The sequence below is a fragment of the Mauremys mutica genome, chromosome 19 (genome assembly GCF_020497125.1).
Source record: "Mauremys mutica isolate MM-2020 ecotype Southern chromosome 19, ASM2049712v1, whole genome shotgun sequence".
NCBI lineage: Eukaryota > Metazoa > Chordata > Testudines > Geoemydidae > Mauremys > Mauremys mutica.
Window position 1 is genome coordinate 13,566,903 of NC_059090.1, and position 20,040 is coordinate 13,586,942.

Consider the following 20,040-nt stretch of genomic DNA (forward strand, 5'->3'; position numbering starts at 1 on the left):
TCCATTGTGGATGGGTCTTCTGTTATTCTAAATGACCACCTCTTTTGAAGGATTTGCTGTTAAATCAAATGTAGTTTGTATTTAAATTCCAGCGTGCCACATGAGCCCTCATTTATTTGATAAGGAACCATTGTTATGAAGAAGAATGTAGTGCTTAATTTGTATTGCTTAAGGGAGCTCAGGAATGCTCCATTTGCTCGTTTTGCATGTTAACGATATCATTTGGTCGGAAATGAATATGCAGTGCTATATAGTTGAGCAAAATTTGGAGGTGAAATTATAAAAGCTCTGTCAGATTACTCACACACAAGGCTTCTGAAAGGACATGTTTTCTAGAAAACATGCACACACAGCAGTGCTGACAGGTTCATCACTGTTCCTGAGTCTCAGCTGGCTTTGGAGGGAGTGGCCATTAGCAGGGATGAGTGGATAATTTCAGTTTTCATGTTCATTTACGGTCTGATCTAATGCTCAAAAAGATCAGTGGAAAGACTCCCATTGACTTTATTGGATGCTTAGATTGGAGCTTTTATGGCTTGATCCAATAAAGTCATTGAAAAGACTCCCCACTAACTTCAGGAAGCATTGGATTAGGTCCTGAGGCTTTGATCCTGCAAAGATGTGCATACATGCTTAATTTTAAGCACTGCGAGTATTCCCATTGATTTCTGTGGAACTACTCACATTACATTAAGTTAAGCATATGAATATTAGCAGGATCAGAGCTTTAGTCGTTAAAATATTTAACTGGCAAAAAGGATAACAATTTGTGGGGGAGGGGGTGTTGGGCCATTGTTCACTAAGAACTAGTCTGTGGCCACCAGCTGGTTAGAAAACTGGGGGTTTTCTTCTGGGAACTGATTTTTTTCATTTAAAGTATCAAAATCTGAAATATTTTCACAAAAAAATAAAATATTTTGATTTTGAAATGCTAATTTGGTGCTTTAGGGGAGTTGTAGTTCATGTTTCTCATGCCCCTGTTCTCCTTCATAGGCTGTGCTCCTTGGTCGGACTACATCTCCCATGATGCACCATGTTTTCTCCTCTGGGTGTGGGAAGGCAGTGCATCGTGAAGTCCAGTTGCTCACCCTGCCCACTGAGGAGAAAGGGAGTATGAGGTGTCTGAACTATCCCATGAATCACTGCAGCAGCATTTCAATATCCAGATATTTCAGTTATCAGGCATTCAGTTTTTCGTCAAAAAATGTTGGTTTGTAAACAACACCATTTTCCATCGATAAACAGTTTCACTGGAAAATTTTTGACCAGAACTAATTAGTATCTTTCTGTCACTAATGACCTAAACTAAATTTGATGTAGAAGCAAAAGGCCCCAGAACTCCCATAACTAGATCCCGCAGCAGCTAGACACTTGCAACTAGCCCATGCCAGTCAGTTCAGGCTCAGGCTGCAGGGCTGTTTCATTGCTGTGCTGATTTTTGGGCTTGCTTTGAGGCCGGGCTCTAGGAACCTGCAAGGCGAGAGGCTCCCAGAGCTCAGGCTCCAGCTTGAGTCCAGAAGTTTATACAGCAATGAAACAGACCCGCAGCGTGAGCCTGAGTTGGTTGGCACAGGCCAGCCTCAGGAGTCTAGTTGCTGTGTAGACAGACTCAAAGTGTCCATGCCAGCTTCCCAGTTCAGAAGACACGAGAGAAAAAGGGGTTGTGCACATTCTGTGACAGAAAAAGTGTGACTTTTCCTTTAGTTTAATTCCTGATGGTAATCCAGGAAAATGGAGCTATTAGATGTTGGCATCTCTAATGTGAGTATCATTTCAAAATGAATTGTTTCTGCTAAAGGTAATAATCTTGCTACCGCTAAAGCAATGAAATTGAATTCTTAAGTACTAGAGTAGAGCAAACCATGAAGTATTGTACTGCTTATTGAAACTAAGGATCAGATGGCTGCCTGAAAAAGAGTCTATTTAAGGTAGAGTATTGATAGTTCCTGTATTTACCAATGTAATATGCTAATTGGTAAATTCTATGATTCTACATTAAATCTTATAATAGAAATAATCTGCACTTAATACATAGCACCCTTCATCCAAGGATCTTAGATAGTTAACAAAAATGAATTAGGCGTCATACCATCTATGGATCAACGAGTGATATCTTTACTCAGGTAGAGTGGTATTTGCCTCCCATTGACTCCCATGGGATGACTCACAGTATAAGGTACAATCCAACCTGAGTATCACTATCTGGCCCTAAGCAAGGTAGAGAAGTACTGTAAATAGCAACTCTGTAGATTGGTAAACTGAGGCACGTGGAGGTTCTGTGACTTGCCTCATTTAAAGCATGTTTGTTAAGTATGACACAGCATATCAGTGGTCGAGCCGGAAATAGAAGCCAGACTTCCTGACTCCTACTGCCTGGCTTCTACCACAAGACCTGACTGCCTTATAGGAAACAACATGTGCTCATGGGGAAATACAGTGAGTTTTCTAATGATCATATATGATAGAATTTGCATTAAGGGATGAAAGTCTTCCCTGTGCAACCGAAGGCCTATGCGCTTAGTCATGGGGCTTAAGTAGGAGTTAACTGCTGCATAGGCTTGTGCTGTCCCTCTGTTCAATGTTGAATTTCACCCTAGTGAGGGCAATACCACTTCTTAAATACTAGGCTTATTTCCTGACCCCAAAGGATACTGGGGACAGAGCTCTGTTTGTGTATGGGAATAATTTAAGACTGAGGTGCTTTGGTGACTCTTCTGCACCTCTAAATACTACAGTCATGTTTGATTTTTTCCTTGCTGATATCCATAAGGGGTCCAGGCTTTGCTGCTACAGCTAGGAGCAAAGTCTAGATTAGATGGGGAGGGAGACGGAGTGTCTTTTATTATTCCATTTTACAGTGGAAAATATCCCAGAGGATTCAACTTTCCATATACCACAACCACAACAGATTTGCAAACCCCAAAGTAGTAAGAGCATAACGATCTAGTTGTTTTAAGCCACATGCTGTGTGGTAAATCATAATTTTCGGGATGGGGTTCTGTTCAACCATGCCCATATCCTCAGCTGGCATAAATCAGAATAGCTCTCTTGTTTCCAGTGAACCATCTACATGAGCTGAAGATCTGCCCCGGTGTTTTCAAACAATATTTACAGTTGTTCTATCCTAGTTATTGAAGAAGAAAGAAAACTGGCACCAGTAGTAAATACACCTACCTATGAATGCCCTTAATGTTTTATAGTTATTAGGAAAATATCCAGTGGGACTGTATTTCTTCTATATCATTTTGTGCATATGTTAATATCAGTCCCTGACACACACTCATTTTTCTTCATCCTTTTCTCTTAATGGATACCTTGAGCTTGGCTGGCCTTCCAGAGGCTGAGAGTAATAAATTTGCTTCATCAATTAGAGAGCAAGAACTTTTGCAGGATTCTGGAGTCAAATCTTTTGTCCAATGTTTTTAATGAATTTGCTTCTGCCACATGATTGTTGTTGTTGTTCATTAGTGAGGCATATTTCCTTCTCTGGAATTATATTATTTTTGTTATAATTTATATCACCCTGCAGATCCCACCCACGATCAGGGCCCCATTTGATTAGTCATTGTGCAAATACATAGCAAAAAAAGAATTGCTATCCTGGAGAGCTTACGTTCTAAATAGATAAGAGAAAAAAGGGAGAGTGGAAGGTAGTAGTAGTATTCCTACTCTACCAATGGGGAACTGAGGCACAGAGACATTAAGTAACTTGCCCAAGGTCACTCAGGAAGTCTGTGGCTGAGCTAAGTTCAGTGCCTTAACCACAGAACTTCCCTGGCTCCCTTTAATGTATATAGGCAGTTTAGCAGTTGAATTTTGTGCAGTCTTACTTCAGTGGCAAAATAATATCTCCCAAATAATGTTCCAATTCTACAAGCATAGTGCTTACTACTGGGAAGCTGGTGGCACTACCCAGTGCAGGCCCGTTGAAGTCAATAGGAGCTTTTCAAAGACTCCAGTGGCATCAGGATCAGGCCTTATTTTAGGTATTGGGTAACTTCCATTGATTAAATAAATCTACAGTCCCTTTTTTTTTAAAAAAAAAAAAAAAAAGGGAAAATGACAACTACAAATTTTGCATTGCTGATAATGCTGTTTCTATTGATTTTTTTTTCTCTTCCTGCAGGACACCTGCCATGATTGGCTGTTCGTTTGTTGTAAATAGGAAGTTCTTTGGAGAAATAGGTCTTCTGGATCCTGGAATGGATGTATATGGAGGAGAGAACATAGAGCTAGGAATCAAGGTTTGTGAAATTGTTACTGTTCTGTGCAATTTTTCTTGAAATTGTATTTTTAAAAAACACATACACAAGTATCTTTTTTAAAGACCAAAATCAATTAGAATCTGCATTACAATCAAGCACATGATACTTTCAGTGGCACCTTAAAGAAAGAGTCCAGAAAACATTTAGTTACTTATTAGGAGTATATATTTTCTCCTGTCCCCCAACATTTGGATATGGAGCAAAGGCTGCTAAAACCAAAGGCAGCGTTTCCAATTATTTAAGTGGGCTTTGGATCAGGTCTCTAGCATCAGTTCATGATAACAAATTATAGATATGCGAAATATCAAATCCACTGTCAAAGAAAATATCATGCTTGTGTGTCTCACAGAAATAGTCTCATGGAAGGTGATGGGGCTACTCATTGAGAATACCACAAGCACGATTTGAATGCTAAAACATCTTTTACAGACATTTAACAGCCACATAATAAAGTGCATGTATAAACTGGTGTAACCCACTTTAATTATGATATATTAATAGGTGTATTTTCAGTAACTACCACAATAAACTACACAAGAAACTCCTGCTTACAATGTCTTCTAGTGCAACTTCAGTTCATTACTATAAAGATATTAGATGTGGTTTAATGATTTGATTGTTTCCATAATTAGAGCCCTACCAAATTCACAGCCATGAAAAATGCATTACAGACCGTGAAATCTAGTCTTCCCACCCCCTGTAAAATCTGGTCTTTTGCATGCTTTTACCCAATACTATACAGATATAATGGGGGAAACCAGCGTTTCTCAAATTGGGGGTCCCGACCCAAAAGGGACTTGCTGGGGGGTCACAAGGTTATTTTAAGGGGGTTGCTGAATTGCCACCCTTATTTTTGTGCTGCCTTCAGAGCTGGGTGGCTGGAGAGGGGTGGCTGTTGGTCAGGCACCCAGCTCTGAAGGCAGCGCCCCGCCAGCAGCAAGGCAGAAGTAAGGATGGCAATATCATACCATGCCACCCTTCTGTGCTGCTGCCTACAGAGCTGGGCTCCCGGCCCACAACCACCACTCTCCAGCTGCCAAGCTCTGAAGGCAGCACCGCTGTCAGCAGCAGCGCAGAAGTAAGGGTAGTAGTATCGCAACCCCCCCTACAATAACCTTGCGACCCCACCCCTCCCCACACACAATTTCTTTATGGGACCCCTATGATTGCAACACCATGAAAGTTCAGATTTAAATAGCTGAGATAATGAAATTTATTATTTTTAAAATCCCATGACCCGTTAAATTGACCAAAATGCACCGTGAATTTGGTCCTATCCATAATATATCACAAAATGGTTCATAGACAAAAGATTTCAATGCTTGCAAACAAACTTGCAGTGGCAGAGTCTATGGAGATCCAATCTAGCCTGGGCTTAGAACATACTATTGGTTAGATTAAGGAGCTGATAGTGGGAGAGACTTGAAACTTGCTCATAACTGAAAAATTGAATTAGTGCTGTTGTAAAAAATGAAAAGTCATTGTTTATTTCATAGATTTTCCAGATGATATTTGCTTTGCTAGACAATCAAAAGCAACTTATAAAATCTGTATTTATTGGGTGTGGGGAATAGAAATCTCATTTAAACAAGGGAATATAAAATAAAGGCCTTAAATATGCCACGCAATTCCACTCCTTATGGGGTAATTATTGCACCATGAGCATGCAATTGATGCCCTTGGTCTAGAAGTATCAAACTCCCTTGTAACCACCTTCATTTGTTTGTTTCGTGTTTTTGTGTTGCTATCATTCAGCGATTGACAGAGATGGTATAGTATTTAGTAAAACTATTCTTCTCCTAGTTAATAATTCAACCCATCTGTTTAGTCTTAGAGGATTTCAGTGGAGATTGCTAGAAAAGTCAGATAGTTGTTGCAAGTACAAGCAATGATCAGAGATGTAATATTTTTTTTTTTACATTGTGGATCTATTAAAAGGTTAGCTAGAATATCTCTACTTGAAAGTTTTGAAAATTCCCACCACCCCATCCTAATCTTTTTTTTCTCCCATGTGTATACATGTGCGCACACACACATTATATATACACACTCTGGCCAAGATTTTCAAAAGTAATTAGTGGTTTTGGGTGTATAAACATGTGGGGCTCAAACTTATGACATTTTTTAAAAGGCCTGCTTTTCAAACGGTGCCGGGCACGTCCCCTCTGAAAATCAGCCTCCCTTAAGGTGTCTGAAGTTGGGCATCCAAAACTGCAGGTAAATAAAACTGCTAGTCGCTTTTGAAAATATTGGCCTTCGTGTAAAGCTTACAGTTACACCATTTGGGCCCAGTCTTGCTCACAGTGAAGATGATTGGCAATTTGCTATTAAATTCAATAGAATGGTGGCTCTTGTCACAGTTGGTTTGGTTTGCACTTTATATCAAGGTTCCATTTATAAATTGTTTATACAGGGTTAATAAATAATTAACTGACATTTTAATAAATGGTTCATTAATTATAGATTGTTATAGCATCCAACCTACCAATAAATTGTTTTAAACTCTGGCTTACAACCATCTATAATATGCTTATAACACCTATTAATCCTCAGAAACCATTGCTAAAGTTTATCTTAATATGAAATGTTTGATTGGTTGCTGAATAATTTTAAAGTGTGGCAGTTGTCAAAAAGTAATTGTGTGGTTATTTGTTTACTCTGTCTCAATGCCTCTCAGCTCAAAAGTGACTCCGTTTACAAGTCAGAAGATAACGGTTTTCTCTTTGGTGATGATGCAAGTTCCACCCTCTTTCTGAAAATCATGCTGTATTTTAATATAGTTTAATATTTCTATTACTTAAAAACCCATCACATGTTCCTGGGTGCATGTATACATTTGTTTTAAAGTACAAAAATTAGACAATAGACCAAAGGAGAAATAAAGCCCACCACTTCAGACATCCAGCAAAAACATCAGTTAAACAAACTATGGTAGGGGTTCTCACAACAGATGTTTTGGTGGCCTCAGAGTGCAGCCACCAACTCTTGCTGGTGGCCGCTCTGACAATTTTAACTAAAATTCTGAATTAAGTTTAGGAAAGACAACTAAATATGCGCATATACTTGTCCAAATCATTGCAATTTATTTATGTTGAGATTTTTTTGCACACTCAATAATAAAAATAATGTATACTTGTCTCTATTCTTTACTGGATCTAAACAGAATAGAAAACACAACTAAGGGTGTGTTCTTGTTTTTGTTGTTGTTGTTGTTGTTTTTGCTTTTCTGGTTTCTTTTTTAAAGACTTGCTAGCTAGTAAGCTGCTGCTGTGAAAAGTGATGTTAACAAACATGCAAATATCACTTTTCACAGCAGCAGACTTACTCAGCCCTGGCAAGCCCAGGGACAAATTAAGCGCTGGATGGGGTGGTGGGTAGGGAGGCATTGGAGGCCAGAGGCAATGGGGAGAATGGATGGGGGAGGCAGTGGCGGCCAAGGGAGAATGGATGGGGGTGAGCCCAGGGCTGGAGCCTGTTGCCCACCACCCCAGGGAAGGTGAGGAACTCACTAGCAACCTGTTCCTCCAGGATTTGTGTCTCCCCTGCTGGCGGCCTCAGGGGAGGGGGCACTGCTTTTCTCCCCTCCCCCATCACTGCCCAGGAGACTGTGTCCGCAAGAAAAGCCCTGGTGGCCGCATGCAGCCATGGTGGCCACATTTGAGAAACGCTGTTCTATGGTACAATTAAATGAAGGTGATCTAAAAAAAAAAAGTTAACAGTAAAAAAAAAAAAAAAGGTTTTATCTTGTCCTATATTTTAAAAGAATGTGTACTTTATGATAATCTGATTTATAAATATGTCCAGTTATATGTACAGTACATATGGCTATAAAATGCAATAAAAGAAATCTATCTATTTACTTGCTGTTACTAATTAGTTCAAATGAGAGCATTGACAGATTAGTTAAGTGGTTCACTCTGACAAAAAAGTTATCCATGGTTAGAGCTGCAGATAACCCTGGCACTAGGGTTTTTGCTGCCCTCTACAAAGTAGAAAACATCCTCCTACCCTGTAGTCACTCAAATAATAATAAACCCACTAAACATTTTGCTGCCTCTAATTTCTTCTTGCCCTAGGCAATTTCTTGTTCTGCGTGCAGGGTAAACCTGGCCCTGGCATGGATTGTTCTTTGTATTACTGTCATTCCTTTTATCTCTACAGTGAATCTGGAAGGAGTTCACATCTTGTGCTTAGTCTCTCTCTCTGTCCCTAAAGTCGACTACTTCATATCCTGAGGCAGCACTAAAAAAACCCGAAAGAATAAAATCGCTGTCAGCCTGTTTTTGGTAGAGAAAATGGTGGTGTCCACTAGGCAAAGGAGTTCAGGGTAATATTTCAACGAAGATGTTTTCAACAGCATTTATTTATTTATTTATTTATGTATGTCAAGCTATTCCTGGCCATTGATTTATCCCAGTGCTAGGTCTTACCACATTTGCCGCATGCCAGGCCTGTATATTTGAACAGCATTCCCTAGAGTTAGCAACAAATACCTTCCACAGCAGGCTATTTTTTTTATCAAAGTTCTGCCCTTCACGGTTATTCCACAACAGCAGAGTTGGTCACAAGCGCTACCTGCTGTGGCTGGAGAATATCAAAGCCCTAGATGTCTGAGCGAAGGGCAGTTGTAAGAGTGCGTCAGCTTTTGAACTCTGCAGATATTTGCACTTCACTAATATAAAGCCCTTGAATGTGGTCTCAGGACACCCCTTGACTTCAGAGGTAGATTTGGGCCTTTACCAATGTCAAGGTTGTATATTATGTATGCAGTTCCGGCCTCGGTGCAGGAAAGGACTTAAGCACATACTTCTCATGAAAAGTTTCATCACAAATCCAATTTCCCAACATCAAAAATTTGCTATCAAAACTCTTTTATCTGCCACAGTACTGCTATTACCTCTAGTGGTGAGAGGGACATTTGCTCTGGTAGCTTCTTTCCTGAGGTGGCCAGCAATATGACAAATTAGTATGAGTTTTCCATTCATTGCTTAATGGAGACAGCTTTAGTCCATTTAGTGATATAGGCCTGTGAGAATCTATAACGCATTACCCAGTTCCCTCAAATAACCAGTCTCCTCCACACGCACAGACTTTTCTCCATGCCAGTGAGGATTTGGGGAATCTGTTTGTATAACTTATGAATTCTGGGTATGATGATGAACACTTTGCAGTTTTATCAAGGTGCAAGCGCCATTTTGAATGTGCAGCCCCCTTTGCCTCCTCCGGTGTCTGTTTGCGTTCATGTTGAATTGAAATTCCAAAGGCTGGTGACAAAGGTATAAGAAAAGAGGGTTGTTGACTTAAAGTGCACTCCTATTGAAATGGAATAGCTCTAAAAGTAGACTGGCTCCTAACCAGGAGAATTGGTCTATCAGAGGAGAGGTTGCCTTGGCAATTACCCTGCGGCAGCTGAGCAGGATGTCACCCCACAAAGGGGGCTAAAAGCTATAGAAGGGCAGGAGCTGCTTTACTCAGGGGACCATTTTTCTCCAGCTCAATATGAGGGAGAAGCAGCCCAGCATGTAGAAGCTTGTTGAGGCAGGGAACCCTGCCTGCTTGCCCCCAGGGACTCCCAAGGGAATGGTGAGCTTGTGGTGGGCATTGCATTTAGGCGGCTTATTGTTTTCTAAATGATCTGTACTTTCTTGTGCTTAGTTGTTAGGTGAAAGAGCAAGGGTATTAGAATTCTGTGCAAACTCGGTGTTATATGCGTTAGGCAAAATGTGCCTTTTGAGAGACTTAACCAGTAAATTGGAAAGGATTCTGGTGGGATTGTGGGCGAGGGTGCGTTTAAGCTATGGGCATAGGCAGCTGGATAACAGGCACCAGCTGTCACAAGGAGTGCTACACACTGGGTCTGGATAGTGGCTGGGCTTTATCCAGGTTCCTGGAGCTGTAACAATGCCCCTTCTGCATTTGCAAACTTCGGCAAAAAAATCTATTCAGAAAACTTCCACTCCCACTTTTGTTTTGTTTTTTAAATGAAAAGTGTTTGTGGATATGGTTTTTAGTGAATGTTTGAACTGCAAGGAAACCATTTGCTTTTAATATGCATCACACTGTTTCTTTGTGTGTGAGGGTTGTATGGATTTTCACGGTTGGTCACAGAGACTTACTGAGATGCCCCAGGAAACTATATATGATGTTTGTTTTGAACAAAGGTTTATTTTGTGTGTGTTGCCATCATTTCAAGCCCTGGGGATGGGTTACAAGGTTGTTTTCAGCAATGTCATGCATTGCTAATTAAACTCATTTAAACTGTCTTTCAGAGATTAATTTAATCAATAAGGATATTATTACTCCTTTGATAGTATCATTTGTACGAATCATCACTTGATGAAGACAATTAACTCAGAATGCTTATTAGCTGATCCATCCCACACCTTATTTGTGTAGTAGGAATCAGTCACAGATTTAATTAAGAAAAGTACAATTCAAGGATTTCTTTGAGGCTTGGTGGATGACTCGGTCTTTGTTTTACATGAATGTTTAATCTATTGTCGTTTGGGTTTAGTCATTTATTTTTATCTATTTCTTTTTTTAGAGGAGAAAAAGGTGCTTTCTCATTTCAGAGGCTGAGGGCTTGGCTACACTTGCAGATGTAGAGCGCTTTGAGTTAAACCCGCCTTCGGAGAGCGCAGTAGGGAAAGTGTTGCAATCTATCCACACTGACAGCTGCAAGCGCACTGGCATGGCCACATTAGCAGCTCTTGCAATGGCCGCAGAGAGCAGTGCATTGTTGTAGCTATCCCAGCATGCAAGTGGCTGCAACGTGCTTTTCAAATGAGGGGGTGGGGTGGAGTGTGACAGGGAGTGTGTTGTGTGTATGTGGGGGGGAGAGAGTGGGTATTAGGGGGGCTGAGAGCATGTCAGCATGCTGTCTTGTAAGTTCAGACAGCAACAGACCCCCACTTCCCCTCACCTCTCTCTTGCACACACAGCGTTCCACAGTAATGGTTGCTTTGTCTTGGAGCAGATAAGCAGCTGGCTGTCAGAAACGGAGCTTTCAAAGGGCATATTGGCATGGCTGCAGTGATTCCAAAACAATGACAAGAGTGGCCTCTTGACTTAAGGGGATTATGGGACGTTTCCGGAGGCTGATCAAAGCGCAGTACTGCAACGCTCATTCACACTGACACCTGGGCGTTTCAGCCAATGCACACCAAGTGTTAATCTTCTCATTGAGGTGGAGTACCAGGAGCGCTCTAGCCCTGGAGTCAGAGAGCTCTACGTGCCGTCAGTGTGGACGGGTAGTGAGCTAGGGCACCCGGGGCTGCTTCAATGTGCTGTAACTCGCAAGTGTAACCAAGCCCCGCGTTTTCCTAACTAGTCATCTAAATGTCTCAAGTCAATCTCAGACGTGTGCATCCAAATGTGCAGTTGTGCATGCAAAAGAGGTAACAGTGAACTCATTTGCACATTCATATGTGCTAGTGGAGGACTGGTCTCAATAAGGGTAGTGAATTTTGAGAGTTGGCTCCAGGTAATACATGCAAGTGCGTGGAATCAAACATTTTGGAGTGGTTGTTATTTTATTAATAACTATTTAGGCTCTAACTCCACAACCATTCATACACATTAGTAACTTTATAATTAGGGGGTGAAATTCACCCCTGTGCAGAGGGCGCAAGGACTGTGCACCCCTTAACTCCCACATAAGTTCTCAAAGTGGCACTTCAGTGGTACATAAGTCCGGGGTGGGCCCTATGCTCAGGGTGAATTTTACGCACAAATAGTCTCATTGAATTTATATGAGTAAAATTACTCTCATGCGTAAGTGTTTGCAGAATCAGGGTCTTAGAAACAAACTATATATATTTAGTTTCCTTTTTAGCACAGAGGAGCTCATGGATTTCTGTATTTAGAAAATCAATTTTTTTCTCTGTATGTTTTGCATAAAATTAATGTCATCTATCACTCTTTACTAAGAATAAAAAAAAGTATTTTGGCTGGATTTTTGAAAGCAACTGAATCTCTCTGCTTCCATTGAGTTCCTCTACGCTAGCTCGAGAGTTCATATATTCCAAGGCCAGAAGGGACAACTGTGATCATATTGTCTGACCTCCTGTATAACACAGTTCAGAGAACTTCCCCCAAATAATTCCTAGAGCAGATCTTTTAGGAAAACATCCAATCTTGATTTTAAAATTGTCAGTGATAGAGAATCCACCACCACAACCCTTAGCAAATTGCTCCAATGGTTAATTACCCTCACTGTCAAAAATGTATGTTTTATTTCCAGTCTGAATTTGTATAGCTTTAGCTGCAAGCCACTGGTTTGTGTTAGCTTTTGCTCGTCTATTTCGAGGAGCCCGTTATTAAATATTTATTCCCCATATAGATACTTATAAACTGTAATCAAGTCCCCCCTTAATCTTCTCTTTGGTAACTGAAATAGATTGAGTTCTTTGAGTCTGTCGCTATAAGGCAGGTTTTCTAATCCTTTAATCATTTTCATGGTTCTTGTCTAAACTCTCTCCTATTTATCAACATCCTTCTTGAATTGTGGGCATTAGAACCGGACCCAGTATTCTAGCAGCGGTTGCACCAGTGCCAAATACAGGAGTAAAATAACCTCTTTACTCCTGTTCAAGTTTCCCCTCTTTATGCACTCAGGATTGCACTAGTTTTTTTAGCCATAGTGTCACATTGGTAGCTCATGTTCAGCTGATTATCCACCATGACCCCCAAACCTATTTCAGAGTCACTGCTTCCCCGGAGAGAGTTCCCCATTCTGTAAGTTTGGCCCGCATTCTTTGTTCCTAGGTGTATACATTTACATTTAGCCATATTAAAATGAATATTGTTTGCTTGTGCCAAGTTTACACAGTGATCCAAATTGCTCTGAATCAGTGACCTGTCCCCTTCATTATTTGGCCACTCCCCCAATTTTTGTGTCATCTGCAAAGGTTGACTGTGGTGATTTCATGTTTTGCTCCAGGTCATTGATAAAAATGATAAATAGCATAGGGCCAAGAACCAACCCCCCGCAGGATCCCACTGGAAACACACACGCTTGATGATGATTCCCCATTTACAATTATATATTAAGACCCATCAGTTAGCCAGTTTTTAATCCTTTTAAGATGTGCCATGTTAATTTTATACTGTTTTAGTTTTTTAATCAAAATTTCATGTGGTACCAAGTTGCAGCAAGTCTCCAGCCATTTGTGCCACATAGGTGGCGCAAAGGGAGAGGAATAGGGCAGAGAATCTGCTCTGTGATGTTCTGTGCATGAGTGAATAGAGGAAGGATGGTTTCGTATTTAAGGTGCTAACCTGGGCCATGGGAACCCCAGTTTCAATTCCCTGCTCTGCCATGGGCTTACTATATGATCCTGGGCAAGTCACTAGTCTTTCTGTGCCAGGGGTCCCCATCTGTAAAATGGGCAGAATAGCATTGCCCTACCTCACAGGGTCTAGTGAGGATAAACACATTAATATAGTCTGGCACTCGGGTACTATGGAAATGGGGGCCTTATAAGAAGCTTAGATAAATAAATACTCAGCTGTGGTTTTAATCTTATGAAAGGAAAGTCTGAATGCTTGGTACTTATCACCAGAGCCTTAAAATAGCCCAGGTTTGGTTGCATGTTGTTGTTTTTATAATACCTTAGTACTAGCCAAATACACAGACACCTACTATAAAATGTCCCCTTTTGGCTGAGCGATATGCATTGTTCGTTGTCATTCTATATGTACTTGGCTTGAGCTTTATGTTTGATTTTCATCTCTCTAAACCCTGAGTACAAATATGGATACCAGATGGCAGGACAATACCTGAAATTCATTGGACTAAAATAGTAAATCAGGCTACAGACAGGAATATCTGATGGCAGGACTGTACCTGAAATTCTTTCTTTAGCACCTTGCCCGTCAGCACATTGCCGTATAGTTCCTGTGACTGTCATGTCTGCTGATTTTACAAGACATTCTGCAGCTTGTTGTCCACAGGCTGCCACCCGCTGAGTGGGATAGTGGGAGATCTGTTATGCTATATTGTTACATTGATCACTCTGAAAAATATAAGGCTGAAAAGCATCTCATTTATTCATAAGGTTTTATTAGGCCTGGGAGTGCGTGAAGAGACAAGTATCAGGGGATAGTTGTGTTAGTCTGTATCCACAAAAACAACAAGGAGTCCGATGGCACCCTAAAGACTAACAGATTAATTTGGGCATAAGCTTTCGTGGGTAAAAAGCCTCACTTCTGCAGATGCACCTGTTAGTCTTTAAGGTGCCACCGGACTCCTTGTTGTTTTCGTGAAGAGGAAGTAATTAGCACGATGTGCGATTTTTACCCACCCAACCCTCACTTTGCCAGAATGAAACTGATCTGCTTGAAATTCCACCTGCAAGATCTTCAGTCTGGGGATGAATCAGAGAAAACTTCTGAGAGAGATGGAGGTTCAAATCTTAACTGGAGTTCACTCTTGGAATATATCCTTAATTTTATTTCTTAGTGTGCGTGGTGGGTTTTCACATCTCCCAAATGGCTTGACATATATACCCCAAATTCCATGTATTCAGTTGGTCCTGGAAAGGAGATGTGCCTTAAACTAGTTTTCAGGGGTGAGGCTGGAATTACTAGATACTAATTACGTACATTATGATGTCTTTGTGGCCTAATGAGTTGGTGTTTGTCTGTCCCATCTGCCTAATGAGCTGATGTATCTTAGCATTTATACTGAACAGCTATAAACTTTATCAAGTGGGTAAAAGGCCAGATGCGGATAGTTGTGATGTGAGGGGTGGCAAGCAGGGTACCACATTGGGCTGATGAGGTCTTAGAAGAGGGCAAGCCACAAATGGAGGTAAGTGGTCTGGTCTGGAAAATGGGAAGGAGGAAGCCACACATAAAGATGGGTCCATTTCTTCCCTGCTTTCAAGGAACAAGGAAGCACCTGCATAACTTGCAGGATCCGTAAATGATCCTGGATGGCTCACATAATACCACAGAATCTATGTGCAAAAGCCACAGTGGGGAATTTTTAAACAAAGGATATTTCCAGGTAAAAATATTGTTAACTCAGAGCAAAGGAAGAAATAGAATAAGACTGACCCTGGAAAATGTCTTAGAAACATAGCTTTAGAAATAAAGGAGCACACCAATTCCCATGTGCTCATGTGCTTGGTCACATGCTATTTATATTGGGCGGTATCCCCGTTGTACTAAGATTGATTTTATTCTTCAGTCAGCATTATTGTTGTGTGGTTGAAAGAAATATTTCCACTGTTGACAAATAGCCAATCAGGAAAAACGTTTATTTTAACCACAGAAATCGGTACTATTGTGAATTTAGAACGATTGCACCACGTTGTTGTCAGTGCCGCATTTACTGTAGGTGCTGGAGGATGTTTTATAGGAAACGTCAGTCTAGTTTTCTGACGCATTGTGAGCCAGACATTTACACCATTTGCTTCTATTAGAGTTGCAGTGGTGTGAGCAATTTAGAGCTGTCTCTTTTAAGGAAGGGAAATTGCAAGCAGGCAGTCATGTCGCTTATGCTGCTCACTCTCTCGCTCTCTCCTGATAGAAAATGATTTATTGTCCCTGCCCATTATCTCCACTCAAATAAGGAAGGGTGAAAGGAGCATTCTCACCCACTCTGATTCTAGCGTTTTTACTGACAATATTCTTTTTATGCAGGGAAAAAGTTCATCGTCTTCATCAAAAAATATTAGCTCTTCCCATCCAACAGGCAATATATTGCTGATAAAATTCACTTCTGTGTACAGAGGTCCTGCTCTCAAGACTATGCACCTCTTAATTTCTACTTGAGCTTTTGGCGCTTATAAGCCTTTTCTGGTCTTCAGATGAATACTAATTGAAGAATTGCCAAAGGCCTGATGTAATGCTGGACGTACAGAACCAGACGTACAGCCCTGTCTTCCACCACTGTAACTGCAAGATCTGGGCTGCTCTTGGGAATGTTCCAGCTGTGGAGAGCAGCCGCAGCTTTCCCTCTGCTAAAGGGCCTGTAGATATATTTGCAGAACCCAAATTGTGAGCAGCACCGGCTGAGAAGGGAGTGTAGGCAGGACAGTCAATTCAGTGTGTACTCCCAGCAACTTCCTCTGATAAATCTCCTGTAAAGCTCTGGCCAAAAAATAAAGCTCCTTACCCCCACCCCCCAAGCAGAAAACCATAAGGCAGGGTGAAAGCTGCAGCACCATCTCACCTTCCTGAGTTCAGGGGATTAGATAGCTCAGATGAGGTTTGATTTACACCTCTCATTACTGGCTCATTTGGGAGAATCTGGCCTAGTGTCTAGGACAGTGGTGGGCAAACTCTGGCCCAGGGGCCGCATCTGGCCCTTCAGATGTTTTAATCGAGCCCTTGAGCTCCCGGGGCTTGCCCCGTTCCATGCATGCCATGGCTCCGCATGGCTCCTGGAAGCAGTGGCATGTTCCCCCTCCGGCTCCAATGCATAGGGGCAGCCAAGAGGTTCCACATGCTGCCCCTGCCCCAAGTGCCGCCCTCATTGGCCAGGAACTGTGGCCAATGGGAGCTGCAGGGGTGGCGCCTGTGGACCAGGCAGCGCGCAGAGGTGCCTGGCCGTGCCTCTGCATAGGAGCCAGAATGGGGGACATGTCGCTGCTTCTGGGAACTGGTTGAGGTAAGCACCAGCCGGAGCCTGCATGTCAGACACTCCTCCTGCACCCCAGCCCCATACCCCAGCCCTGACCCCCTCTCACCCTTCAAACCCCTTGGTCCCAGCCCGGAGCACCCTCCTGCACCCCCAACCCCTCATCCCCAACCCCACCACAGAGCTCGCACACCCAGCTGGAGTCCTCCCCCACACTGCACCCCAACTCTGTGCCCCAGCCGGAGCTCCTTCCTGCACCCTGAACTCCCCATTTCTGGCCCCATCCCAGAGCCCACACCCCCAGCCCAAGCCCTCACCCCCTCCTGCAACCCAACCCCCAATTTCATCAGCATTCATTGCCCACCATACAATTTCCATACCCAGATGTGGCCCTTGGGCCAAAAAATTTGCCCACCCCGGTCTAGGATCTGTACTCTATGCAGTGGTATTTTCAAGAGCACTCAGCATTGGTCTAACTCTGCTCCCATTGAAGCCAATGGTAAATAATTCCCATTAATTTCAATGGAATCAGAGTTAGGCCAACACTGAGCGTGTGTGTAAATTATTTAACTTGCCTTTGAAAATGCAGTTATGGTCAGAAAACAACTAGAAAAGTTCAACAGGCCTGGTCCTTCAGTGCATTGTGAGTTAGATCTGCTTGTATTTCTGACTCAGTTATATTTTTACCATTCCTGTTAGCCCTGCTGAGTCAATGCGGTCCTGGGAGATTGAGCTGCATTCCTGTCCTGTCGTCATCAACAGAAATGTTAAATTTCACTTGCTGAACATTTATTACATTATTTATGGTGCATGAGCCAGAATGAACCCTGCTCTCAGAGGACAGGCTAAGATTATTAGAGATAAACCTCCTTTTATTAGCAATTCAGTCGGAATTACTGAGCCACCAAAATGTCGTTTTTCCAGAATCTCTTTTCAGAGTACAATTGTCCTTTAAAATATCCCTAAATTCATGAAACAGTAATCCAACTTTCCTCCCTTGTTCACTGTTACAATGTGCTAGCAACTCATCTTAAGTTCCTGGAATGGCTGAGATATAAATTGCCCTATAATGTGGAAAACAAAACCATTAAAAACAAACTGAGTGTTGCCTTCCTATTAAAAAAACAGCGCACGTTGGGAAAGATAAGAGAAAATTTGACATGAGGTTACACTCTGAAAAGTGTAACTATATAAATAGCAATGTGGGGTTTCATATCTGTCCTCTCTCAAGGACTTCCCGAGCAAATCTGTTCATTTTCATAAGTCAGAACACAATTTTCTAAGTGCCAGCACTGCAAACATAAACCTGGGCTCTGACAGAAGCTCAAGCTGTTCCTTCTGCCTCTTAAATCATCACCCGTAAAGAACAGTTAAAGCATCGCTGATAGTTTGGTAGGTGATGCGTCTAGACAGGGTAGAATCAGGCTTCCTTGTCCATAGATGTTGGCTCTGCAGTTCTAGCAGGAATAAAATGATATCTGGGTCGTATCAGCTTCCCTGTTTTTTCTAACAAAGAAGCCATGCAAGGAGAGCACTAAGTTGAATAATATGATATTTCCCTCTAATCAGCTTTCTGAAAATAATTGCACAGTATTATTTTTTAAAGGCTGGGTGCCACCAATGGCCAAATATTCTCATTATAGGGCTAGAACAGTAGGCTAGGTTCAAAAGACTCAGATCGCAATTCCTCTCCTGCTCCCCACTTGTTCTGAAGGACTTCATCCCTTTTTGCGGGGCTCGGATTAATCGCCTATTACCACTGACTCCTTTTTAACATGTTGGCCTCAACCTTTTATACTGTTGAAAATTTACGTTACAATGGTAGCATCTTAATTGGTGCATCTGCTCCCAGAGTTCCTTTGAACACGATAGTCCTTTTCCAGACACACATCTAATTCCCTCTTGAGTGATTTTCACCACTTGCCTTACAACAGCCTTCTCCTGCTGAATTTGGCAGGTTGTTCCAAGCAAATTTCCGTGCAAAGAAATTTGGTCCAAAGGGTTCATGTGCCAATCTTCTCCTCGCTGACTTTTTGTCTTTCATTTAGCTACTGGGCATGATTCTCTGTTGCTCTGCACCATGTGTTGTCATTTACATCGGTGCACTGTGAGAGCCAAGTGGGTATAAAACACGTAGGCCCAGATTTTTAATGGTGTTTAGTGTTGCTGTGCTCAGCATTGCAATGCCTAACTGATTTAGGAACCTAAGTCTCATTTCCAAAAGAGATTTAGGTCCTTGGAAGCATAAATCCAGTGCGATAATCTGGGTCTCAGTCACAGTAGTTCAGATCAATAGAGAATCAGGCCCACTCTCTCCAACAGTTGGGTGTTGGTTCAATTAATCTTCAGGACTTGTTTTGTGAAGAGTGGGTTCCTTCACCCATCCACTCACGTTTAGTTTGCTCTTACTGTGAGACGTATGTACTTTCCATATAGACCAAGCTCTTGGGGCAAGAATTATATCATCTTATGTATTTGGAAATGGTCTAGAGAATTTTGGGCACCATCAATAATGACAATAAACCTTTCTTTATTAGTCATCTCTTCGGATTATTTAGTGACTTTTGCCACCATTCTTACAATCCCAGCAATCTAAGAGGAGCTTTTCAAAGGCACAAAGGGCAGATAGGCTCCCATCAGAATTCAGCAGGATTTGGTTGCATCACTCCTCAAGCCACCTTTGAGAATCTCTCCTCTCCTTGAGACAGTAAATGACCAGACTAGCCTGCGTTATTCTCAATGTGGTATAACTTGAGACTTGCTCTGTGTGGTATTTAGCACAACAAGAGAATAATTTCTGAAGGTTTATGTCCTGCATCCCTATGCATTTATCCTCCTCCTTTGTGTGTCCCTGTTACGCTTTGTGGACACCACAAGGGTATTGCTCCTGGGGACTCATTTTGAATCACAGTCTTAGGCAAAGTTCACTACAATATGAAGGTAGCAGAGTGCCACACTAGCTGGCTTCCCACTGGTGTTTTTATTATTCAAGGCAAGGCTTCTAGTTCATACAGAATCTAATCCATGCAGTGCACTTGTTGCCATGATACATGAAAGGTGGTTAACCCCAATAACTCAATGCACTGTGTTCTCATTTGTCTCCTTGGTACTTCAGAGGTCTCTTTCTCATCACTGCTTTCCCAGCAGTTCCAAAGCAGCAGAGAATGCTTACAACCCAGCTATTTC

General features: G+C 41.8%; 1 protein-coding gene across 1 annotated transcript in view; it reads left to right on the forward strand.

Moving 5' to 3' along the window:
* The window catches only part of GALNT17 (polypeptide N-acetylgalactosaminyltransferase 17), a 277,593-nt gene that overhangs the window by 182,712 nt on the left and 74,841 nt on the right, over window positions 1-20,040 (forward strand). Inside the window, exon 6 of the mRNA XM_044993352.1 lies at window positions 4,127-4,244. Coding sequence (XP_044849287.1) covers window positions 4,127-4,244 — 118 coding nt within the window. The remainder of the gene's footprint in view (window positions 1-4,126; window positions 4,245-20,040) is intronic.